At 40.0% G+C, this 26,027-nt stretch overlaps 2 protein-coding genes across 4 annotated transcripts; one reads left to right on the forward strand and one right to left on the reverse strand.

Annotated features, from left to right (window-relative positions):
* The first annotated feature begins 570 nt into the window (after positions 1–570).
* LOC125303931 (plasmolipin) lies at positions 571–21,631 on the forward strand. Of its 2 annotated transcripts, XM_048257915.1 has the most exons (5): positions 582–674; positions 775–896; positions 14,717–14,887; positions 15,097–15,213; positions 21,031–21,631. In XM_048257915.1, exons 2-5 carry the CDS (start codon positions 837–839, stop codon positions 21,136–21,138), a joined length of 456 nt encoding a protein of 151 aa, XP_048113872.1. In that variant the 5' UTR covers positions 582–674; positions 775–836; the 3' UTR covers positions 21,139–21,631. The 2 variants fall into 2 exon arrangements, with proteins under 2 accessions (XP_048113871.1, XP_048113872.1); XM_048257914.1 differs by having other exon boundaries at positions 571–896.
* Positions 21,622–25,568, reverse strand: LOC125303930 (ADP-ribosylation factor-like 2 binding protein). 2 transcript variants are annotated; one of them, XM_048257911.1, is made up of 7 exons: positions 25,487–25,568; positions 24,980–25,049; positions 24,794–24,855; positions 24,587–24,693; positions 24,395–24,480; positions 23,439–23,535; positions 21,622–22,830 (listed from the first exon to the last, which is right to left on the reverse strand). In XM_048257911.1, the coding sequence occupies exons 1-7, from the start codon at positions 25,503–25,505 to the stop codon at positions 22,723–22,725; spliced, it is 549 nt and encodes a 182-aa protein (XP_048113868.1). In that variant the 5' UTR covers positions 25,506–25,568; the 3' UTR covers positions 21,622–22,722. The 2 variants fall into 2 exon arrangements, with proteins under 2 accessions (XP_048113868.1, XP_048113870.1); XM_048257913.1 differs by having other exon boundaries at positions 25,477–25,495.
* Positions 25,569–26,027: the final 459 nt, after the last annotated feature.

Raw genomic sequence — 26,027 nt, forward strand, 5'->3', positions numbered from 1 at the left:
TCATCATTATTCACTCTGCACACACATTATCACATATCATGAAGACCACATGCAAGGACATTCTACTGTTTAGTTAAGCAAGCAAAATGTAAATTTACACATGCATGCTTACAGCACACATTCATTTTAGATCTGACAGGTAGTTATCAAAGGAATTTTGACTGTGAAAATATAAGTAGGCCTACTATATATATATATATATTTATAGGTATAAATATATATGTATGTTGTGAATCCCTCCTCTGTTTTGATAAGCCACTAAAAAGCATTCCAGGAAACATTATATGCCCAACTGTTATGCTGAACAATCTACTTTCTGCCATTACTTGAAATGAATGAATGAATGAATGAAAATTATTTTTTTTAACATTGAAGCACTCTATTACGATCACCGGTTGTTTGGTGTGTGGAATGATAAAGTTTGACAAATAATTCACTCTCCCTGTCATGCTCAACTTGTCACACATTAATGTGTCATTGCGGAGAGACAGAGAGACTGCCCACACAGCAAACGTGATCAAGGGATGGGGAGGAGGACAAGCACACGCAGAGGATAAAGGGGCACAGGTCGGAGAGAGAGACAGAGAGAGAAAGAGAAAGAGAGAAGAGACACCTACTCAGGTGACTATATGAGACAGGAAGGACCTGTGTTTTACAGACCGCTTAGTAGCCCGGTGAGGGACAGAGGAACTGTACCGCGTGTGGATTTAAACTACAGGAGTGTTTTTCCCTTTTCCCCAGAACTTTTCTTTTTTTTCTGCTCTTGAATGGCAGATTTCCCTGGAAAAGTCAACACCCAGACAAGTGCTGCTGCCTCACAACAGGGAAACATCAAAATGGCAGTGGATGTGTCATTTGTCAGGACCATACCAGCCATCCTCATGATGGCTGAGACTGTAAGTGAAAAACAGACATTTCTCTTATTTCTCATATATTACAATTGGGACATAAACATTGTTTAGCCAAGGACACAACTTTACTATCTTAACACAACATGAATACGATAGGATGCCACACTTAAACATGCATGGAAATGTCCCCCTTTATCTAAAGGTAAAGAATCTTCTATAACCCTGAGTCAAAGGTTGTATCATTGAGATATTGTCCTGTTAAAATATTGGTCATGTGCTCGTCCTGCCATAATGTTCCAGGGTGACTGTCACCTGCTGCATATACTGGCTTGGGTAACACAGTAAACATGTTGAAATGAAGTGGTTAAAAGTACAGACACAGGCTCTGTGTGAGTGAGGGTTCAAGGTCCCCACCTGTTTCTGTTTTAGAGCTCTTAAAAGGGGTTGCTGCTCAAAGATATCCCTTTATGGCCATGCCATTCACACAGAGGCCTAACCCACATTTCATCATCAAAGGGAGTGACTTCCTCAATGTTTATGATGTAAAATTAAAGGCATGACGGGTATAAAATTCCACATCTATGTATAATTTTGTTAAACCTTCATGTTATGTAACATATAAGTCCCTTACTTCCTTAACACATTTAGTGGTGCGAGGGATATTTGAAGAACTGGCTCTACTGTTTGCTCTAAGCATGTGCTAACTGATAAGAGTGAAACACCAATGGGACTTGAATGAGTGATGTTGGCAGGGTGGGGCAGAGTAATAATATGTCCAAGGGGTCATTTGCACAATGAATTTGCACAGTTTTAAACATTGACAATGTCAACTAGAAAATGTAATTTCGAGGAAATTACCAGTGAATGAAAATATAAACATACTGTATATTAACATAAAATGCAAAACAAAGTTTTATTTGGAAACAGTTGACAGGAGTCATAGTTGATAACAACTGACAGTTGAAATGTCTAAACAGTTAAATAGTTGAGTAGTTTAAATAGTTAAATTATTTAATAGTGAATTATTGTAGTGAGGAGTAGTGTGGGCAGAAGAAATAGGAACAGAATCGGTAGTATGTAAGTATAAATTTTACAAAAGTGAAAAATACATTCCCCACGTGTCCTTTTCAAGACCCTAAATAGACCTCCATGGGAAGAATAAGAAGAAGAAGAAGAAGAAGAAGAAGAAGAAGAAGACTTGGGATAACAGAACAGTGCATGAAAATGCACTGTACTGTTCTTCCTAGGCTTCTTCTTATTCTTATTATTACAGTGCATGAAAATGCACTGTTCTGTTATCCGAAGTCTTCTTCTTCTTCTTCTTCCCACCAAATTTCTGCGTCTAATTCAGCTTTAACCGTTTAACGTACTGTAGAAACTTCGTTCAAACTTTGTAACGTAGGTCTTGAAAAGGACACGTGGGGAATGTATTTTTCACTTTTGTAAACTTTATACTTTTTGAGATATTAATAAAAAACAAGCTTATTTTTCCCCATAGACTTTGCATTAGACTATGACATCACAATGGACTAATTAACTTGATTTGCACCTGTATCAACTTCCAGCTGCTCACTACTAGGACCCATCAATGGGCCAGTTAAACTGATTGCACCTGTATCAACTGCTTTCTGCTTAACTAGGCCAACTCTCTGTGTCCATTCTACAAGGATATAAGGCACATTCCATCCAACTTTCCATCCATTCATCCTCTTCAAACCATTCACTCATCCACCCATTAAACTATACATCAACATCCATTAAACAATCTGCCTATCAACATCCATTCAATTTTCTGTCTATCAACATCCATCACACTATCTACATTCAACTTTTAAACTATATACTCTGTCTCAGGCTTTAAGCATCCACTGGCTCTCTTAAGACTACTATTTCCTCTGCCCACAACTGTTTCAAAATAAATATCCTCACTACAATAATTCACTATTAAATAATTTAACTATTTAAACTACTCAACTATTTAACTGTTCAGCCATTTCAACTGTCAGTTGTTATCAACTATGACTCCTGCCAACTGTTTCCGAATAAAAGTTTGTTTGGCATTTTATGTTAATATACAGTGTGTTTATATTTTCATGCACTGGTAATTTCCTCAAAATTACATTTTCTAGTTTTTAGAGTGCATTCTTCTACTGTTATCATTATTACAGTGCTGAAAATGCAGTACTTTCAACCGGCTTTTCTATTACAGTGCATGAAAATTCATTCAAACTATTTTACAGTGCATGAAAATGCACTGTTATCCTATTTTTAGGTCTTCTTCTTCTTCTTCTTCTTCTTCTTCATGTGTGCAGCTATGTATTTTTCAAACTTTTACGTAACATGTTTTGTGTACTTTTAAAACTATTAATTAAAAACTAAACTCAAAATTTCCCCATTGACTTAACATTATGATTATGACATCACAATAGAGCTGTTAAGCAATTAGAATCCTATGGCAGGTGTTCAGGCCACCTGGACCAACTGCCAGTCTCAGGCTTTAAGCATACAAACTGGCCCTATTAAGACTACACATCCTGTTCAACTGCTTCCTCTGCCAAAAACTGTTTCAAAATAAAAGTCCTCACTACAATATTTCACTGTTAAACAATTTAACCCTTTAAACTACTGAACTTTTAACTGTTCAGCCATTGTAACTGTTACTTGTCATCAACTATGACTCCTACCCACTGTAGCTAGTTAGCTAGTTAACATGTTAAGATTAGTTAGCATGTTAGATTCTTTAGCAAAACTTTTAAAAAAAATTAGCTAAAAGCGCTTAGTCTAAGTTTAGCTAGTTAAAGATTGTTAGCATGATAGTTAGCATAACTGCTAACAATGATTAGCGATTAGCTATGGTTAACTAAGTTTTAAGATGTTAAAGCATAACTACTAAAAATGATTAGCTAGGTTAGCTAAGTCACATGGTTAACATAATTAGCATGTTAGCTAGCATTGTTAGCATGTTAAAAAACTGCTAAAAAACGTTAGTTAAGTAAATGTTAGCGTGGTTAGCATAGCACTGCTATAAAACATTAGTTGGTTAAGATAGTTACAAATCTGGTATAACTGCTAGCAAAATGATTAACTTTCAGTTAAAATATCTAGCTTACACTGCCATTAAACTATTTGAATATCAACATTCATTAAACTTCCAGTCTGTCAACAACTTTTAAACTATTTACCTTCAACTATCTACCTTTTAAACTATAATTAAACTATCTATTAAACTAGCTGTCTATCAACCTTTTTAACTATTCAGTCTATTTGTAAACTATCTACATTCAAAACAGTCTCAAACTATCAACTTTTTATTAAGCTATGCAACCACCATGTCTATCCTAGCATCACCAGTTTTAACCATCTCTGTATTATCTGTTTTAACTATACATGATATTTTTCACAACTTTAGCATTTTCATGCACTGGTAATTCCTTGGAATAGCATTTCTAGTTCTTATTCTTTTTCTTCTAACGCACTTAATGCAGCTTCAACCGTTTAACGTTAGAAACTTCATTCAAACTATGTTACATAGGTCTTACTTAGGACATGGGTGCTATGTATTTTTCAGCTTTGTAAATTTTATACTTTTTAAACTATTAATTAAAACTATTGAAATTTCCCCATTGACTTAACATTGCCCTTTATGACATCACAGCAATTAGAATCTTCTGCAATTAGATCCTAAGGCCACCTGTTCAACCACCTGCAGTCTCAGGCTTTAAGCATACAAACTGGCCCTATTAAGACTACACATCCTGTTCAACTGCTTTCCTCTGCCAAAAACTGTTTCAAAATAAAAGTCCTCACTACAATATTTCACTGTTAAACAATTTAACCCTTTAAACTACTGAACTTTTTAACTGTTCAGCCATTGTAACTGTTACTTGTCATCAACTATGACTCCTACCCACTGTAGCTAGTTAGCATGGTTAAAGATAGTTAGCATGTTAGCATTGCTAACATTGTTAGCATTTTAACAAAACTGCTAAAAATGATTAGCTAAGTTAGCTAAGTCACATGGTTAGCATAGTTAGCATGTTAGCATTAGCTAACATTTTTAGCAAAACCTATAAAATGATTAGCTAAGTTAGCTAAGTAACATGGTTAACATAGTTAGCATGCTAGTTAGAATAGTTATAACCTACTAAAATGATTAGCTAGGTTAGTTAAGTCACATGTTAGCATAGTTAACATGTTAGCATTGCTAACATGTTAGTTAGCATAGTTAGCATAGCTACTAAAATGATTATCTAGGTTAGCTAAGTCACATGGTTGGCATAGTTAGCATGCTAGTTAGCATAACTACTAAAAATGAAAACATTAGCTAAGTTAACTAAGTTAAGTAACTTGGTTAGCATTATTATCTTTGTTAACACAGTTAGCATAACTGCTAGCAAACATTAGAGCCATTCCAACTGTCAGTTATAGTCACTTATCTACCTAAATAATTTAACCATTTAAATTATCCACCTATTTAACTGTTCAGTCATTCCAACTATATTAAACCTTATCTAACAAGCAACCAATATAGTTTGTTTTATTCTGCATATTTTACATAATATTTTTTGCATTTTTATGCACTGTATTTCCTTCAGGAAATGCTTTTCTAGTTAATGCTATTTTCTTGGTCTATGTTGGAGTATGATGAGAAATTACTGTCCACCAAGCAGTGCATGACACCCCACACATTCATGCAACAGAGCTTTTCTAAAGGACAGATAGAGGAGCATGTATACAGCCAGAGCTTTTGAGGCATAGCATTGGCATTATTTTTCACTGAACAAATATGGTTCCTGTTCTCTCTGTCTTAAATATGAAGCTAATTCGCCTTATTCACCTGGCGGCCAGAACGAGGCTAAAGGGTACACTTGCCATTACACCTCAGTCCAACAGATGGTGGTGGCAATGCACTCCGTTTGCAAACTGCCAAAAAGAAAAAGCTCACTGAAAAAGAAGGGTTCACTGGCCTGTTCTTCTTTAGTTAGTTTTTTTTGACAGTTTGTAAACGGAGTGCATTACCACCACCATCTGCTGGACTTAGGTGTAATGGCAAGTGTACCCTTTAGCCTCGTTCTGGCCGCCGGGTGAATAAGGCGAATGGTCTTCCATTCAAAGCAGTTAGATTATTCACTAGTTATCAACCCATATGGGAGCTGACTCTAAAGCAGGTGTGGCAGTGGTCAGGTGCAGATCCAGTACAGGTGAGGGACATACCTGGGACTAATTCAGACCAGGTGAGGGACAGCTGGGACTAGTCCAGTATAGGTTAGGACTGTTTCGTAAGCGACCTGGGGGGTATTCCATCAACCTCGCTAATGAAGGCGGCGCTTAACAGCAATGGCCTGGCTTGAACTAGCGTAGACTTTCACTTGGGGCTGAAGCCGTTCCATTAACTCAAGTTATTGTCATCTTGGCCTCATTTATTTAAGCGAGGTTTAGTTCAGCTTCATCTCTGCTCGTGCACGAGGTAGAAAAGTAGACCAAAACAGTAGATTGACGAAAAGACGATATATGTCGTAAAATTAAGACAATATCAGAGCCCGTTTACGGAGAGCCGGATCACTCCCTATTAACTCCATTGTACCTGCAATCTGTTGCAGTTCCACTAGGGGCGATCACGAATAAGTGCAAAAATAATGGGGGTCTATAGAGCTAGACGGCTACATTTTTGTCTTTCACCTGGTTGTCATTGAAAAATCGAAGATTTGATTGTGGTTTCTGCAAGCTCACTATGGATTATAGGTCAAAAGTTGAATGAACGAAAACTTCACGTCCTTTTCGATTTCTTACAGGTTGGGTCGTTGTTGCCCACAACACACTAGCTTTCTGCTAATGAATGGCGTCATTGACGATTTTGAAAGGCTTTTAGAACAAATAAGTGACTCAAAAAATATAATACTCAGCGGTGTGTATTTTCTCTGTCCCCTCTTTCGCATGCAACATTCAAATTTCTGGGCAAAAAAATATATCCCGAGAAAAGTGGATTTGAGGGGTACAGCGCCATAGACCTCCATTAATTCTGCACTTATTCGTGAGCGCCCTCATGTGGAACCAGAACGGGAACTGCAACCAGTTCAGAAACCGGAAGTTTCCCGAGAGTGGCGGTTCTCCCTTTATTAGACATTCTCTGACAATAGCCTACTTAGGGTTGGGTATCGTTTCAATTTGAACGATTCCGATTCCAATTCCGATTTCTTATTTCGATTCCGGTTCCTAACGATTCTCGATTCCGATTTTTTTTTAAAGGCAGGGTCAAAAAAAGTTTAGGATATTTTAAATGAGCTAGCTAACCAACGGTCTTTCTCAGGGTATCTGCACATTTTCCAAGTGCAAATTTGAAGACTTTTTAAGATATTTTCAAGACATCTAAATGAAAATTAAGACTATACCACGACAAAAAGATATATATGACTGTTTATGCAATATTTTTTTTTCCTACTAATTTTAACCCCCACTCCATTTTGGATGTCTACAGAAGTTACCAAATATATTTTGGCGAAAGAAAAAGAATTGTGTGTGAATTACCTTCACAGCTATAAATGCCCAATTTTACGGTCTTTGAAGCTGACCGTTGACAAGCAAAGACATGTGCACTGGACTGGATTCCCTTCAATATTTTTTTCAAAGTTAGACTAAGCTATTTAGATATTTTAATAAGCCTACTTTATATAATTTACTATGTGCACCTATTGTCCAATATGCAGCACAGCAAATTAAAGTTAATCCACTACTTTACATTTTGCATACCAGTTGTATCTAAACCAACCAAAGCTTGACTGAAACATTGTAAAACCATTGACTTGTCTTGAATTAATTAAGAGACAGGTCCTCCTCGCATGATCCTGCTGAAAACTGCTGGTTTCATCTCAAGCACGCACGTTTTTTTTTTTATGTAGCAGTCGTCGACATTCAAAAAATATGCGGTTATATTTCACAACTTTTGCGAAGTAGGCCTAGCCTGGGAAACGCTGGCAAGCAAGCTGCTGGCAGATATTACAGGTAGGCTAGACAGATGTTCTTCCCTAGGCTAGGCCAGAAACACACGCTGGAAAGATGCAAACAGATCAACTTAACATATAGAGTATTTCCTCCTGATTGCGAAGCACTGCACATAATTTGACCAGCGGTCTTCGCGTCCATAGTTTGTGAAACGATGCTGCGTCCGAGCAAAGACTTTAGATGCCAAGCGCAACTCCAAAAAGGAGAACAAATGAGCGTCTGGCTTGAGGCTGAGCCGGACGCCGGACAGGGCTTTTAAAATCCATATGTCCGGCCTAAATTCGAACGTATGGCCAACCTATCGCTAACTGGCTTATAACTCTTTCTCCCGCTCATTCTACCATAGGCTCCCTCATTCCATGTAGGCTACCTGTCTATCTCTCAGGCCTCAGCTACACCACGAAAACGTCAGGCATATTTTTTTGTACATAGGCCTACTGTATTATTACCATTTTCACACCTTTAACCAAACCGTGAAAAAAATCTTCACTCTGCAAACACTACACTTCCTCCCGTAGCCTAATCACTTATACAATTGCGTTTTAAATACACGAAACTGGATGGAGACATCACTCGCTCTCTTGCACTCGCTGGCGGTCCCATACGCACATTTAATACCTCTCTTTCGAAAATTCAGTTGTATTTAAGACTTTTTAAGGATCCGCGGGAACCCTGCTTTCTGAATGAAATACTCTGACATTCTCAATGAATTTTAATTCTATGAACTATGCGCTTCTTCGTTGGTGTTCAGCCGTTTCTTCTTCTGGTCGGCGGACTGGGAATCGAAACTAGGAATCGAAATTTACACTTTTGAACGATTCCGGGAAAATCGCAAAGATAGTCCCGGTTCCAAACAATACTCAATATTCGATACCCAAGCCTAAGCCTACTAGACGATTTCTATTCGATAGGCAAGCGCCATCTACAGGATTTTCAAATTTAACATCGAGAGAAAAAATAGATTGCCTACAGAATTTGGAGAATAATGAAAGCATACATTTAAAAAAGCAATATAATGGTTTGAAATCAATTGCGAGTTTGATTGACTTCACTCTTGAACAAATATACTATACAGTCTATGCTTAACAAAACGAGTGAATGAATAAATATAAACTCAAAAACAACTTAGGCATATATTCAAAACTATCTATAACCTACGTTCTTATATTAAAAGAGTTCTCTCCAAATTATTGTCTATAGGTGTAGGTGGTCATAAAATAAATTATTATCAACATAATAGCCTATTGTCTCCCATAAGTCCCAAAGTGTTTGAAATAAAATAATCTGAAAAACAATGGCTTTCAATTCAATTTATGCCTATATTTAATCTGTGTAGCACACAGTTGATTTAACATTCATGAACAATCGTCGACACATGAAACAGTTTTAATTATTAGCTGCCTAGGCTACAAAATAATTATCCTTTGGCTTGCATCAGATAATAGCCCACTGGCAAAGCTGTCACTGGACAGCCTACCAAATGTGCATGACCCTTTATCAGCAGTAGACATATGTCTTTCATCAAAGATTATAACTAAAAATGCCATTATCAAGGTGATAAACAATGTAGCCTTAAAGGAGAATTCCAGTGTGATATTGACCTAAAGTGTGATAAACATGATACCGAGTGTGAAAGTACGTCTCATAGCCCATCTCGGCTTGTCCCCTGCACTCCAAAATCTGGCGCTAGTTAGCCGATGCTACCAACAGCTTTTTCAATGGTGGTGCTTCGGCATCGGGCTAGCAATGCAAATAGACTTCCGAGGGCCCTGACATTTAAAACGAGACATTGAGAACTTTGAAAAAGCACTGGTAGTTTACTTACAAGACGATTTATGCAGACAGTATCTTCCGCGAAGTTTAAGCGTTTGCAGCCATCTTGAATTTAGTCACGATATGTAGAGCGACGAGTAAGAATGAACAGGTATGATAAGGGATCAGATTCCAAAAATAATTCAGTGGAAATGCATGGATTCCAGTTTCTTCCAGTAGCAGAAATACTACTTTGATTACTAGCTAGTAATCAAGGATCTTTGGTATTGTATAGTCAAATTTGAATATAACGTGGCCAAAAGCTATTGTAGCCTTCTTTCTATCTGTTAAAGATCAACAGATCAGTGATTTTCGCCTATCTGCTCGCCAAAAAAGCTGGTATTGTGTTTCCTGAATCCTTACATTCAGGCATTCAAATTAAACATGTATTTTTTTCTCTATTTCCTACCAATGTATGATGCTTGCATGAGGGAAACATCCCAAAACAATAGCACCATATAATTGTTGCTGTTTTGAGAAGTATTTCTTTTCTTATGCAAGCATCATGCAACCATACAAAAGCAATGAAACTAGTTATATCTTACATTAGTAAAGCAGTCCTCTGATGTGCATGTTACAAAACATTTAAGTGAAAGTGCATGTATAACAATATAGGCATAATAATGATTGTGATAATGATAATGACAATTTGATTTGGAGGGAGTGGGGTTGGCTTTTGGGTACGTGTAGATGAGCCCTATGACCCCAAAGTCTGCTATGTAGTCAGGGGGCCTATGTGGTTTCTGTGGGTTTGGAATGTTAATTTTTGGAGAGTGGTTGGACTGTCTTTAGAGGTCATTGAACATGGAGAAAAATTATGTCTCCATTTTTTTTTACCTGTTTCAACCCTATTTTTTGAAATTGTATATTTCACTATAATTAACACCATACATTTTGCCTAAATCACTGGCTATGATGAATAAAGTTCACAAAACAGTTATTTTCAACGGTTTTATTGTATGTCAAATTGGTATTATGATTGTATGTCAAACAATTAGAGATAAGATCAATAACCAATCAGTTTCACCAAATACACATACTCCATTGCTGAAAGATAGCAAAAACATAACAGAATCACAGATGAGACCTCAAACAACATTTAATTCATTTACATATAAGCAACATATTATCTCACCTCCACAATTTCCTCATCAAAATCTGCAACTAGTCTACTAAACCCTATTCCTACTCACCTTCTTAAGACTGCTCTCCCCTTCCTGGATAATGTTTTGCTCTAGATATTCAGGGCATGTACCGAAGTCGTTTAAGACATCTGTTATTAAGCCCTCCCTCAAAAAATCTAGCCTTGTATCAATACTGGTCCTCCTGGACCTCAGCGCTGCCTTTGACACCATAGACTATGACATACTACTTAGGCTTGAAAATTGATAGGTATCAAAGACTCAGCACTCGCTTGGTTTAGATCATACCTTCCTAACCGTCAACAATTTGTACAGGTCCATAATAAACCATCTACCCAGATTATGGTAAAATATAGAGTGCTTCAAGGCTCAGTACTGGGGCCCCTGTTGTTAAGCAGATGATACATAACTATACCTCTCCATAAAACCTGATGAATTAATCCTGTTAGCCAAACTTGACACATGTATAAGAGATATATAGACATGGATGACGAATAATTTCCTGCTTTTGAACTCAGATAAAACAGAAGTCACGGTTTTAGGTTCTAAAAAGATGAGGGATATATCCTATCCACATCACAGGCTACATATAGTGATCTTCCACTGACCTCATCCACAATTGTTAAAAACCTAGGAGTTATAATTGACCAGGACCTAGCACTAAACTAGATGTACCGCAGAGCGGTACAAAATATGACCGCCGCCCAGTCCAGCACATTTTTTCCACAAAAATAAATCACGCTGAAAGGCCTATATGATTCTAACTGTCTCACTAAATTGCATTATCCACACTCAATTCTCACTGGTATCTGCTAGACAAACAAGTACCAAAACATGATTAGTTCATAGATTTCACATGTAAAATTCATTTTATACAACCCCACCCCCCATCTTGCCTGTTCATAATTCTGAGAAATTCTTGAATTGTGTGCATGTGTGCGTGTACACGTTTATGTTTATGTGTGTGGGTGTGTGTGTGTGTGTGCGTGCTTGTGTGTTTGCCTGCGTATGTGTGTTTGTGCATGTGCATGCATGCGTACATATGTCTACTGTGTGAGTATGTGTCATACGTATGATTACTGTGAATGTATGTGTGTGCGTGTGTATCTGTTTATGCACATGTGTGCACATGGAATGGGTTAACATGACCCCTGGAGGCAAACATACGGAAAAAAATTGGTCATCCTAGGCCCTACGGTTCTCAAGATATTCACAGAAAACTGTGTCTGCCCTACCCTCCTTTCGGGGGGTCCAGTACAGCGGGGGGGCTACAGATCAAAACGAAAAACGATGGTTCCATGCTATCCATGTGGGGTTAAATGCCCACCAAGTTTTGTGTACCCTGGTCTTTCAGTGTCCCGGGAATCCTTGACGGAAATTTGGACATGCGAAAAGAAAAAAAAAAAAAATCTGACTAAACCTATATCTGCGGTCATAATAATCACATAAAACAGATCACCAAAACTTAATTTTACCATTTAAGGAACATTTCAAAGATAAGGAAGTCCTTATCCTTACCAGATGCCGAGAAATTAATCCATGCTTTTGTCACCTCAAGGATAGACTATTGCAATGCTATTACGCTGGCTGTAATAATACCTGTCTAAAGACCTTACAGCTTATACAAAATGGAGCTGCTCACACACACAAAAAATATGAACATATTTCCCCCATCCTAGCATCCTTACACTGGCTACCTTTTAAAAGTAATTGACTTCAAAATATTACTTATATCTTTTGGTTGGTTGCCTGCATTGAAAGAGGACACCTGAAGACGCTCTTTTGTCTGCTTCTGACAGAAGAAGCACTTATCTATGCTGGCAGCAGCTGCTGCTGAACAAGTGTACATAGTCCCTCTAGATGGACTTGATGCAGTTGCAGGTGTTGCTGCAGGTTCAGAAGATGGTCTACCACGTCTTTTCTGAAGACACTGAGTCTTGCCTGCTTCACATGACTTCTAGTAGCGAATCTTAGCATGCTGCAGATGCTTACTGTTACAGGTGGATTTGTAGCAGTTTCTGTGCCAAACTGCTTTGTTCTGTTGTAAAATAACTGCACTGTAACAATGTAATCTTTGGCTGATCTGTGATCACCATCCCCATACTCTCTCATGGACAAAAACAAGAAATTTGGCATATGTCTCTAGTGATGGGTCATTCACCAGTCCACACATATCTGCCACTGGATACATAGCCCAAAATCTGTTTCTTTTAGAATATGTGTGCCATCACCTGACTAACAGAAAGACACACCTCAGAATATAACCTAACTAGACTGTGCCACCATGAACTATGAAAATGTGCTTGCTCAAATGTAGAAGGCTAGAAGGTCACTAATATCACCAACCATGAAGAACAGAGCACTAATTGCTTCAGGTTATTTGATATTCTAAATTCTATAATTGCCAGCTATCAACAGCCAACTGTCACTGCTAGTGTCTCTCTTTCTCTTACACACACACACACACACACACACACACACACACACACACCTGTCTGTTTGTCTATCTTACCCTTTCTTTTCTTCACACTTACATAGGCTACGGAAGGCCTTACAGACTTCAGCTGGTACTAGCTATGTAAAAGTCTATTAAACTTGATTTAACAGAGATCTCTGCACTTTGTACTCTTTTAAGCGGACAAGCGAGGCACAATTTCTTGTTAAAGAGATCAATTATCAGCCTAAAAATGTTTTATAATGTTGTATTGTTTATGTGGTCCACTTTTGCACACTACCTTGTAGAATATCTTTGCTTTTTGGCACCAAACCCTATGCTATAATACCGGCAATGTGAGGTTTATGGATAAAACACCAAATTTGACCTTTTCTGAATTTGACCTTTGATTTGGGTCCTTCAAAACCTTCAAAAAAATGGAGACGTGTTTTTTTTTTACTCTTAAGAACCTCTAGAACAAAGATATAATGGTCTCCAAAAATTAACATGCGAATCCCACAAGCCCCCAAATTAGACACATAGGCCCCCTAATGACTGGGCCTCAGGTCAAAGAAGTTTGAGAAAGGCTGGTGTACATAACCTGCATCAGATTGAGGTTTGCAGTGATGCGCCTGAAGGCACGGGTTGAGGACCCGGTCAGTTACGTCACAATATGCACATTTGTTTAAATTCATACCTACGTAATCACCATGACCAAAATTTTACTTTTTTTTAACTTTGAATCTTGAAAAAAATATTGACCTACCTACCCTTTTTTTTTTTTTTTTTTTTTTTTTTTGGCTGTTACTGCAAACAAGAATATTTTTAAGGATGGCCTCATGACTGTTAAAATGGCTGACATTGAACCACAGTGCTTTAAATGGGAGCCCCCAGTATCAGTCATCAAGGCATCAAAATCTGCCACAAGCACTTACAACACACAACATCACTCATAAACACACACACACACACACGGACAGAACCACCACTGTTCAAGAGACCATTTTGGGGCTAAATGTGCTTTTTCTCATTTGGTTGTTTTCTGTTTGTTTAGAGCAGAATGAGGCACTGCTGTTCAAAGGGCCCATTTGGGTGAAATTATTATATAATTTATGTTATTATTATTTATTATTATTTACTATAGGGTTCTAGAATAAATAAAACAGTGTGTTTGAAATAATGGAATTTGTGCTCTCTCATGAAGCTGGGTCAATGGGACATGGGGAGGGTGGGTCTGTTGATCGGGGGCAGGGGGCGTGGTGCCACGAGTAGTTCAAGCAGACGTAGGACTTTCATGTACTTCGATCAGGGGGGAGGTGGCATGGCATTGTGCCAATGCCCCCCATTGGAATTGGATTTGGAACTATTTTCGGGCATAGCACCGGCAAAGCACCGCTGTGAGGCGCAAAGACGTCACGCAGCATCTGAAAACCCTCAACTTCCTTTTAAGTGAGTTGTTGTGTCCTCTCTCTCCTCAGGTTGTTGGGCTGTTGGTCTGGTCTCTGATGGCTAGTATCCATATCTTCCATCCTGCCATTGGCTGGGTGATGTTTGTCTCCGTCACCCTCTGGCTCCTGACCATAGTGCTGTTCTGTATGCTGCTCTTTGGGGTTCATCACAAGTTACCCTCTGTGCCCTGGCCCCTCGCTGTGAGTCACTTCATTCATTCATTCATTTGTACTGTATATGTTCAAATACCAGACCCACATTTGTTTACATGTTAATGTTGAACAAACAGCATACTGTATTTTGTACTATACTATTTTGTACTATACTACACTATACTGTACTATACGATACGATACTGTGATTGATGATCTGGTGCTTGTGTTGCTTTTCTATGGGCTTCCTTTCCCAGGTGTTGGTCTTCAATGGTGTGGCCGCTTTCTTGTACTTAACTGCTTTCATAACCACTGCAGCAGTCGCCAGTGATTACTACTGGACATGGGCCTATGGACACATGGTTGCAGCCGCGGTGAGTATAGAACACAGTACATCCTCTACTTACTTGAAATGTGTCATACTTTTGGCCTTTTTAGCCTTTTTATTTAATAGGACAGTAAAGACTGGACAGGATAGTGGGAGAGAACGATGGAAAGTAAGAGAGAGAGATGGAGAGTGGGAAAGAGATGGAGAGAGGGAGAGAGAGATGGAGAGAGTAAGAAGGGGAAGTGGGAGGGGGAGATGGAGAGTGGGAGAGAGGGAGAGAGAGATGGAAAGAGAGAGAAAGAGAGAGAAGGGGAAGTGGAAGAGGGAGATGGAGACTGGGAGAGAGATATGGAGAGAGAGAGAGAGAGAGAGAGAGATGGGAAGTGGGAAAGAGAGATGGAGAGACAGGGGGAGTGGGAGAGGGAAGTGGAGAGAGAGATAGAGAGATGCAGAAAGAGATGGGGAGTGGGAGAGAGAGATGGAGAGAGATGGAAAAGAGAGAGAGAAAGAGAGAGAAGGGGAAGTGGAAGAGGGGGATGGAGACTGGGAGAGAGAGATGGAGAGAGAGAGAGAGAGAGAGAGAGAGAGAGATGGGAAGTGGGAAAGAGAGATGGAGAGACAGGGGGAGTGGGAGAGTGAGGTGGAGAGTAGGAGAGATAGAGTGAGGAAGAGATAGATGGGGAGTGGGAGAAGGAGATGGGGAGAGGACGAGAGGTAGAGAGATGGAAAGAGAGAGAGAAGGGGAAGTGGAAGAGGGAGATGGAGAGATGGAGAGAGAGATGGGAAGTGGGAAAGAGAGATGGAGAGACAGGGGGAGTGGGAGGTGGAGGTGGAGAGAGAGATAGAGTGAGGGAGAGAGAGATAGAGAGATGCAGAAAGAGATGGGGAGTGGGAGAGGGAGATGGGGAGAGGCCGAGAGGGAGAGAGATGGAGAGGGAGAGAGATGGAGAGAAAGAGATGGAAAGAGGGTGAGAGAGAAGGGAAGTGGGAAAGAGGCGATGAGTGGGAGAGAGAGGTGGAGAGTGGGGGAGAGAGAGATTGATGTATGGGAGAGAGAGATGGAGGTATGGGATACCAACGTTCCCACTGCAGCTCCTACCATCTATTGATTTTCTGGAGAATTCTTGCTGGTATTTATTTGAGGCAGCATTGTCTTAAAAACAGCCACACTGGTATGTCTACCTCATACAGGTTTTTTTTTCTTTTTTCAAAGCATCCAGAGTTATGAGTTGAATAGATGAACCAGTTGAACTTTATTTAGTTCAACCTTTATTTGCTTTAAAACACCTATACAGGGGCAGCCGTGGCCTGGTTAGCACTTCGGACTTGTAACCGGAGGGTTGCCGGTTCGAACCCCGACCAGTACGGCTGAAGTGCCCTTGAGCAAGGCACCTAACCCCTCATTGCTCCCCAAGCGCCGCTGTTGATAGCAGGCAGCCCACTGCGCCGGGATTAGTGTGTGCTTCACTGTGTGTGTGTTCACTGTGCTGAGTGTGTTTCACTAATTCACGGATTGGGATAAATGCAGAGACCAAATTTCCCTCACAGGATCAAGTGCTGTAGCCACCCAGCCATAAATAAATATCCAGTACATGGTTCACACACAGTCGCCCTGCCATGGGTCATTCTGTACCTGTAAGCACACACTGTAAATCAAATCTCTGTACAAACAAATAAAACACCATGTTGGCTATATAGAGGAATTTTCACCATAGCACCACAACAGTGCTCAGAGTTTAGCAATTTTATAAAGTTGCACACGTGCCTGGCCACACCCGCCTAGATCTCCTTTTAGGGAGATACTAGTCTAGAACACCATAGTTCACTAAAGTTTTCATTGGTCGGCAGATTACCTGCCCAATCAGCGTTGAGAGGGGATGACGCTATAGTTTTGAAATTGAAAGGCTGTGGTAAACAGCAGTAGCATCGCCTGCAAACATAAACAAAATTGCAGTCAGAAGAATGTGTACATTTATTTACAGCAAAGGTAGGCCCACATACATTGTTTCCTGGCTGACAGTGCTGTTTATTGTCAGTTTGTAAAGTTCGCAAAGTAGGTTTGCAAAGTAGGAAGTAACGTTATGAATCCCTAGTCAATGTGATTGGTCAAGATAGACCAATGATTTCACTTAGTGCAAGGTTAGCGCAAAGTCTACGCCCATCGCAATTAGGGCTGTCACTTTTGTGAAAAAATCCTGTTCGATTTTTGAGACATAAGTGTTCATTGAATCGTTTGTAAAATTGATTTTTTTATGTCTAAAGACGTTTCCATTTTCAACATATAGGCCAATCCACAAACAACTAACAGGCATTAGGACGAACATAAAGAGGGCGCTTGTAGACACAAGCCAGCAATATTTCTGATGATTTATTGGCGTGAAGTTTCGTGCACAATGACAAACAGGAGTGCAACATTCTCAAAAAACAATTACCGACATACCGACAATCAAAAAATCCAGTGGAAACTAGATGGCAGAAGTGTGTAGGCCAATCGGCCCACCATTTTCTTCTACTTCGCCACCTACAGATGTTTGACAGGTATGATATTTCGAAACACCATGTTATTACCCATAGACATTCGACGCCCGGAAGTTGGGTGGATCCGGATGTTTCGGAGGCGGGACTTATTCCGGAGAGGTCTATGCTTACTGCACTTCGGAATTCTATTATATTCTTATATTCTTGTTTGTGAATTTTGTTGCATCTTTTTTTTTTATTTGTTTGATTAGTTTAAAATACATATTGTAGCGTCGGCGCAAAAAAGACAGTGTTAGCGTTCTCCCGCGAAAGGCATGCTGGGATACGGGGGTGAACATTTGGGGTTTATGTCTTTATATCTCCTAAGTTATAAGTGTAAAGTTAGCGTCTTTATTGTAACATGTTTCCCTTTTAGTTCTCCCTCGTGTGTGATCCTTTTTGTGTGGGGGGCTGCGTCCTCCCCTGTATGTGTAGTGTGTGTGTGTATGCTTGACCTGCCCCGTGTGTATTGTGTTCAATGTCTTGGTCTTGGTCTGTGTGCTCTCGTTCTCAGCTAATAAATCTTTAGATTGGACAACTGTGTGTGTTGCTATCAAATCGTTACAATATTGTACATATTTGGTTAAAATCGATTCCCTATTTTAGTTTTCAAAACTTGTGTTGTTTGGTCCAATCAATTGTTCAATCGATTTTCGAACGTAAAGTGACAGCCCTAATCGCAATTCAAGTGATGGAAAGGAATCACAATTGTGAGTGACCATACTCTATTCACTTTGTGACTGAATTTGGTTTACCAGGCTATGTGTCTAGTAACCTGACCCTAGCCAGATGAATTTCGCTCCGCCTAGCTCCACTCATCCATCTGGAACCGATCCATTGAAGTGTTGCTTCAGAAGGCTGGGCCTAATCAAAAAATGCTTGCATATGATTGAATAAGCCACTTGTCCGTCATCTATTGACGTGCTACTTCAACCACTCACATCGAAGCCAACCAGTGACGCTAATAACAGTCTCACAGTCGCTTCTACGCTATGTCACATCTATGAAACTCCCGCCCTGCGTCCTGATTGGCTGAACCATAAAGTCGGTTGCAGAAATCACTCTCAATGGAAGAGGTCCCAGATGGATGTGAGTGAAGCTAGGCGGAGCTAAAGCGAAATCTAAAATCTGGCTAAATTCATCTTACGTGTCTACAAGGTTCAATGATGATTCATTTTTTTATTCAAAAGGCTTCAATGATGAAAAAATGTAAATACTTCAGAACTGTAAAAGCATTTTGACTGAAAATGTAAACAGTGTCCTCCAAGCAGGCCTATTAAATTAAGACCCATTTGAAAACTCTGTTGCTGACATAAAAGCATGGTGGCAAGCACACCCACCTACACACACATCCACACACAGAGTTCAGCTGTGCTATGCACTGTCACTCTTGATCACAATGACCCATTGACCCTGATGCATTGACTCACAGAAGAGTGGATATTGTTTTTCTGTTGTGCAACAGGCTAGCCTATGCTGTCTGCCACCCCAGCTTATGGCGTCACCATGGAAATAATGTATGACGTCCTCTCCAAATTGGTCTATAGAACTGGATAAAGTGAAGAAGTACTGTCCCCTGTCACTTCAATGGCCAATACTAGGCTGGCTAATTTAACCAAAAATATACTCAATGGGCTGCTGCCAGCTTTAAAAATGTCATCTAACATGCTCACTTCTGTCCACATTTTCACATACAAGCCAGTTAGGTACCATTTTATAAATGGTCAGAAATTATGTCGTCCATGTGGATTGGCTGATCCCCTAGCAGGAAACTGCCAGTTCATCTACCAATCCACACAGACAACATCCTTTTGTGTCCCCAGTAACATGGCACCTAATTGGCTTGTTTGTGAAAAAAGTAGTCAGACGCTCTTTTCAAAGATGATGGTGGGCAACTGGGATGCTAACTGGCTCAAGTTTCAGTTTTTCCACAATTGCACTGAACTCCATTCTCTGAACCAATTCAGTTGCCTGAACACATTTCTTGAATTGATCCCCCTTTTGGCAAAACCTTAAACAGTTTTAAAATATAAAACACAATTTGCAGATTTCATAGTCTTTTTGCAAAACTCTAAACACATTCTCATGCAATAAGGCACATTTTGCATTGTGCTGCACTTGTGATGCATAATGGTAACCACAAGCGACAAAAGGTGAACACAAATAGAGCACAGATGTCAAAGGATCACACTTGTTTCAAATGATGTGACGCAACCAATATAAGCTAGTTCAGAGTGTTAACAGGTTGCTGAACAGTGCAGGTTGATATCAACAATGGACAGAAACTAGTGAGGCATTCGTGAGTACATTGTAGGCTGTAGACTGCAATGCACTCATTTACAGTACTGAAATGCCTGTACTGTCTTTTCAGGGAAAAGGCTTCTTCACAATTGCTAAAACATTTTTTTTAAACCTTCCACCCTTTTCTCAAAACTGTTAACACAAACCCCCATTCTCAATACTTTATGTTTACTGGATTTACAGTTAATGTTGAATCCACCGAGTTATTAAATATTTTTGCTTAGTTTTGTTTTTTAGATGCAAAATGCATTTACTGTATTGTAAACAATACAATTTCTCCTGGAGCTATATGCCCTGAACACTGTGTTTTCCATTTCCATTGTCTAGTGACTGCTCAGTAGTGTTTTCATTTTGACTGTTTGAGATGATCTAAAGGTTTGGTTTTGGCTTTGGTATTGAGCACCTGTACAACTGTTTTGATTTGATTGTTCAGTTTTGCAGAGGTTGGCAAAAGTTTTGGGAATGTAGTTTGAGATTTGGGATTTGTGTTTATAGTTTTCTGAAAAGTGTGGCAGGTTTCATAAAATGTGTTCTAATAATTATGAAAAACTATAATCCTCTAGACCCAGACCCCCCCTCCCCCGGATGTCATGCCCTATATGATCACTTAATTTGATAAATTATCCTGTATGGTAAACTCTGGCATAACCCCCCCTTTATATAAATAAATAGGTTTCATCTGACCTTGTCCAAAGTTTACCTCTCCTCTTTCTCTCCCATTTACCCGCACTGGCAAGAGCATAGTACTTTTGGTATTATAGTAGGTTAGACCATTTATGGAAGGAATGTGTTCCACTCCACGCCCTGTTCACAGTCCACCACAAGCGATCACGACAAGGCTGTTGTCTAGTGCCTCTGAACAGAAAAGATACACTCACGACACACATACACAATCACAGTTGCCACCAAGCCCAGAAGTCATACATGTTAAAGGCTTGTCGTTATTTAATGGCCTTCATGCTGTGTCTTTTATCTATAGAATTTGTGAAGCCCAAACACACCCACAGCAATTAACCAGCTGTCTTTATCTCTGCCTTGTTGACAGGTCTTTGGTTGTATAGTAACAGTGGGATATGGAGCCAGCGCGTTCTTTTCCTACACAATGTGGAGAGGAAATGATGGCAATGCAGCAGGCTCCACTGTGCCAGTGTAGAAGGACACTCCGAACAAACAGCCCTCAATACACGCACACATGCACACCTAGCAAAACTGCTCTGAAGACACCTGTCTACACTAGGACGATAGGTGGCGGTAAAATCTAGTTTACAATTACCAGTGTTCTTCTTTCCATCTGTGTGTGTGTGCGCGCGCATGTTTTTTTACTTTACTACTTATGAACTTAAAGCATTTTGTACGGCAAGACCTCATTTCACTGGAGGTATCTTGGCAACTGTGGAAGGAGGCTTCTGTGTACTGTAGCACCTGATGAGTAGGCCTATGTGAATGTTGCCATGGATACCATTCCAAGGCTTTTGTATTGGTGCATACACATCAGGACTGTGACATACTCCCTTCCATATTCTTGATGTGAAGATCATCTATGTCGTGCAGAGAATGCACTTTCCTGTTTTTTTTTTCCTTTTCTTTTTAACATGTCATGTACAAAATCTGAAAGACATTTTGATAAAGTACGAAATGATTTTAAACCATGTTTGAATTTATTCTCACCAGTCACATCCATATCAACAAAGCCTGACCAACAAATATGTACATGTAAAAGACAGCCATTTTGTAAAAAATTACATAAAGGATTTCAGGGACTTCAGTCACTACAGCAGGAAGTGGGATGACGTTTAGATGTATAGTTGACAGACTACATTTAGATGTGTAAAGAAATGAGGGACTGCAATGGACAAAGGTGTTGTATGAAGGTGTACAAATTGCAGTAGACACAGCATAGAGAGGGTTCTCCTGTAAAATGGAAACCTGCTGCATCTACAGCCATGCACTGAACAGAGTGCAAACATTTCCCTTTCTGAATAAAACATAATCATAAATTCACGAATAACACAATGGAGTTACGTCAAGCACACACATGACATAACACCAATGGCTTATTGTCTAAAGCATGTAAGTGAGCATTTGGAAGAAACACTGGACAGGAAACACGAAAAGAAACAAGTGTCTACGCAGAAGCATGTAACAACTACAACATTCACTTTACACACATACTTTAAAATAGGGGCAGGCAAACACACACACACACACTCGCTCTGAATCTGCATACACAGAAAAGAAAAGATAAACATATAAATATTAGTCATTCTCTGTTTTTCTAATGCTGAAAAAATACAGGAACAAAAAGTTATGTTCAGGTGCTTATTCACAATACTGCATATGGATGCACATATTTTACAGTCAGTCTATGAAGACTACATTTGAAGAAGAAAAAAAAAAAAGGCCAAAAGCAAACTTACAGGCATAGTCAGGAGAGTTCACTTCATGTGTGCCAGGAGTCATTCCCATGTGACAGTGGTTGGAGCCTGTCACAGCAGACCAGAACTCTTCTGAGATGTGTGTCGCTCGGGGTGTGGGCTAGCAGAGCGTTTGGATCGATTACTGGTCAGAGGCTCAGTATGCAGCGGGGAGGCATTGGGGTCGGGGAGGCGTTGGGGTCGGAGACGCCTTGAGGATCAGGGAGATGTTGGGGTCGGGGACGCCTTGAAGATCGGGGAGGCGTTGGTGTTGGAGAGGCACTGGGATTGGGGAGGTGTTAGGTTCAGATGAGCCTCCTGGCTCACTTGGGTCCCACTGCCACGGTGGAAGGAATTGGTGTAGGGGCCACAGAGCTCAGAGACTTCACCACCAGCCCGTGACTCAGGTCCAGCCCTCGGCCTTCCCTCTCCTGCAGGGCAGAGGCAGGACACACCGACATCAGGACAACTCGCCCCAGACAGGCTCACGTCAACTCAGTACACACCACATCTTTTGGATGTAGCTACTGTATTTTATCTGTTTTGAGGATTTAGCTCAGATTTTCCCATTATAACCAACTGAAAATTTGCTCTTTTACCGTCACATTCAGCTCTAAGAGGCAGAGTCTCAGTTAAACTCGGCTCATTTACAACCACCTCGGAGGTGACAGTAGAAAGAATGTGAGAAAAAGAGAGCGCGAGATTTTGTTCATTAGGAATGTTAAGTGCACTTGTTTTCTTTTTGTGGTAAGGAGGAGTATTTTCCAACAAATCAGTGACTAACACATTGCCTAATATTAGTTATCACCATGCATTGCTGAATACATGAGTCACTTTACCCATGAGTCACACCCATGTGCTTAGGTGATTATCTAATCTATGTGTCTGTCTTGTAGGTATAGGTAGCTGTGTGGCTAAAAATAAATGGCTCATTAACAATGGTTACACATGCCATGGACCAAAGATAATGTATATAATGACATACTCCCTGATGATTTCACAGAGGGCAGGTACTGACTACTGTTAGCTTCCAACTTACTGCTCTGTAATCGATGAACATTTCTTTGAAGGCTATGAAGTCTGTAAAGGTCAGCAACATGTCAAATATGTCTCCTGAGACTTCATCTTTGTGCTGCCTATAAAACAAGAGAGCATATCAGAGAGAGAAGACAGCCAATCAGTGGAGAGAGAAACCCAGAGCACTTGACCTCAGTCTGACACAACAGCATGATCAGTTATGCGAATGTCTCCGCCTAGTGGTAAAGAATAGACATAGTGGACAAAGGTGCTGTGTTCTATTTATACAATAGTGTGCACTAGTAGTAAGTAAGTGAATATAAGTATATATACTCTTTTGATCCTGTGAGGGAAATTTGGTCACTGCATTTATCCCAATCCGTGAATTAGTGAAACACACAGTGAACACACAGTGAGGTGAAGCACACACTAATCCCGACGCTGTGAGCTGCCTGCTACAGCAGCGCTAGGGGAGCAGTGAGGGGTTAGGTGCCTTGCTCAAGGGCATTTCAGCCGCTCCTACTGGTCGGGGTTCGAACCGGCAAACCCTCGGTTACAAGTCCGAAGCGCTAACCAGTAGGCCACGGCTGCCCCTAGTAGTAGGTGGAGAACATAATAGCTTCTTCCCTTCTCCATCACTAATTACAGTACAACTAATACTCATAATAACAGTACAACACTACTGCTCGCAAAGCAGGTAAGAAGCCTTGTTACCATCAGAGGTGTTGTAATTTTGTCAAAATACAACCTGAGTACTGTGCACTGATCAGTTGAACAGGCCTGAACAGTAGGCAGCAACTGTGCCAAATAGACTACTGTCTGTAATGCAAACCACGGAGACTGAGACCGCAGCTGGACAGGTTTCTCAGTATAGCTTGTTGCATTGATCATGCCTTTTCTGACTGGAGAGAGGGGAGAAATCACATGACAGAACAAATATGAATGATTGGATGCTGTACTCTCATTAATAATTCTCACTTGAGAGACTGTGTGAAGGCACTCATGCTGAATGCAGGAATTCTCTCTACAAGCTGTTGTTCCAGATGTTTCTCCAGGAGGTCAATCTAAGGAAATATGATGAGTTATTACACTGACCTGGCCAACATCCCAATATGGCATGTGTGGACTACAAAGTAATGGAAAGTTGTTTTTGTTAAGAAACCAACTAACATATTCATTAAAGATGGGTGTATAGATGAGCTTATTCTCCTCTGTGTCATCAAATTCCTGGTAGTACTTCTCCATGAAGTTCTGCTGTAACCGCTGAAAGTCCTCCTCTGGAGAAAGAAGAGGACGGTGTAGATGAGGTGTTTCAAATACTGCTCCGACACAACTCGGCAATAAAAGTGCTGTAGGATGTGTACTTATTGAACAAACCCATAATAATATCCTCGATGTTGCCAATAACTGTATCAAACTCTGCATCTGCCGCTGATGACCTGAGGGATATTTGCGAATTAGTAACTAACGCTGAAAACAATTCTTTCCTTGAGCAACAATATATTTATTTAGCCTAACAACCAGAAAGTTGTCCATTAGTGCTGTGTGCATTGCAATACTTACTTTGATAAAGCGAAGTCTTCCTCGTCGAAGTCGTCCATTTCAACAATATTCTCTCCACCGCCCAGCAAATCTGAGGGAGTAAATGAGATTTCCAAACCTAAAACTACGATATATGGTCACTGTAGTGATTCAGACGACTGAAGATCTCTGCTATGAACAGGTGCATCAACTAAGATTATGTGGGATTATCTTATTTTGATAGCTAGCTCGAAGAATGGTCAACTAAATGCCTGGAATGGTTTAACGTACAACAACAGACCGCAGTGTGTTTAAAGGAAACGTCAACTCAAAGTATGATCAATCAATCTTTGCAAATATGCTATCGCTGGCTTCCAAGTTGTGACGCGTTAGCGTTAACTTACTACCGTTAGCTTCGTAATGTTTATCCAGCAAGGTAACAGAGATGGCTATCTTTACCAGCTAAGAGCACACAACCTAGTCCATCTATGAAATAACTCAATCTTAGATACATATATATTGATGAAATTTATACCCACGGATACTCACTTTTCTCTCTTATGTCCATTCTGAAACGTCCAGACGTGGCTTCCGCCTCAACAGCTGCTGCCAAGGCAACGATAAAAAAAAAAAAAAAACACATGTGCACCGCTCAAATTGGTCCGGGCAGAAAACAATCTAAAGGTTGATCAGCCTACCCTTTATTTTACTGTTTAAAACAACATAACTCTCAAAAAGAATTTCAAGTTTTTGCCTGAAATTGCACTGTGCCTATTTACAAGGGCATTGTTCCCACCTCTTCTGGGGCCTACCATCAAATGTTGGACCTCTATAGAAAGCTGAGAACCTCTAGTTTTCGTAGGAAACAGTCAAAATAAATGTGTGATAAACTCACAAAGAGTTACAGAGGCTAGAATGTAGTTTTTTCTTTCTGCCGGATTACAAGGATCTCTGAACTGACCACATTTCAGCCCTCTAGGTCTCTTGATATCCCTTAGAAACACAACTGAGCCCTAGCACCAGGTCTTGTGAAGTTGTGTGCAAAAGTAGATCAATATAGAATGAAAATATGAGTGCTTTAGACTATTAT

This window comes from Alosa alosa, chromosome 11 (assembly GCF_017589495.1).
Source record: "Alosa alosa isolate M-15738 ecotype Scorff River chromosome 11, AALO_Geno_1.1, whole genome shotgun sequence".
NCBI lineage: Eukaryota > Metazoa > Chordata > Actinopteri > Clupeiformes > Clupeidae > Alosa > Alosa alosa.

What these genes read in the sequence shown, in the direction of transcription:
- LOC125303931 (XM_048257914.1), top strand. Translation starts at nt 768, where the DNA reads ATGGCAGATTTCCCTGGAAAAGTCAACACCCAGACAAGTGCTGCTGCC. An exon ending in TCCTCATGATGGCTGAGACT is followed by an intron (nt 897 to 14,716) that starts GTAAGTGAAAAA and finishes CTCTCTCCTCAG; the next exon opens with GTTGTTGGGCTGTTGGTCTG. An exon ending in CTGTGCCCTGGCCCCTCGCT is followed by an intron (nt 14,888 to 15,096) that starts GTGAGTCACTTC and finishes TTCCTTTCCCAG; the next exon opens with GTGTTGGTCTTCAATGGTGT.
- LOC125303930 (XM_048257911.1), bottom strand. An exon ending in CACCCATCTTTAATGAATAT is followed by an intron (nt 24,481 to 24,586) that starts GTTAGTTGGTTT and finishes ATATTTCCTTAG; the next exon opens with ATTGACCTCCTGGAGAAACA. An exon ending in TGTTCATCGATTACAGAGCA is followed by an intron (nt 22,831 to 23,438) that starts GTAAGTTGGAAG and finishes TCTGCCCTGCAG; the next exon opens with GAGAGGGAAGGCCGAGGGCT.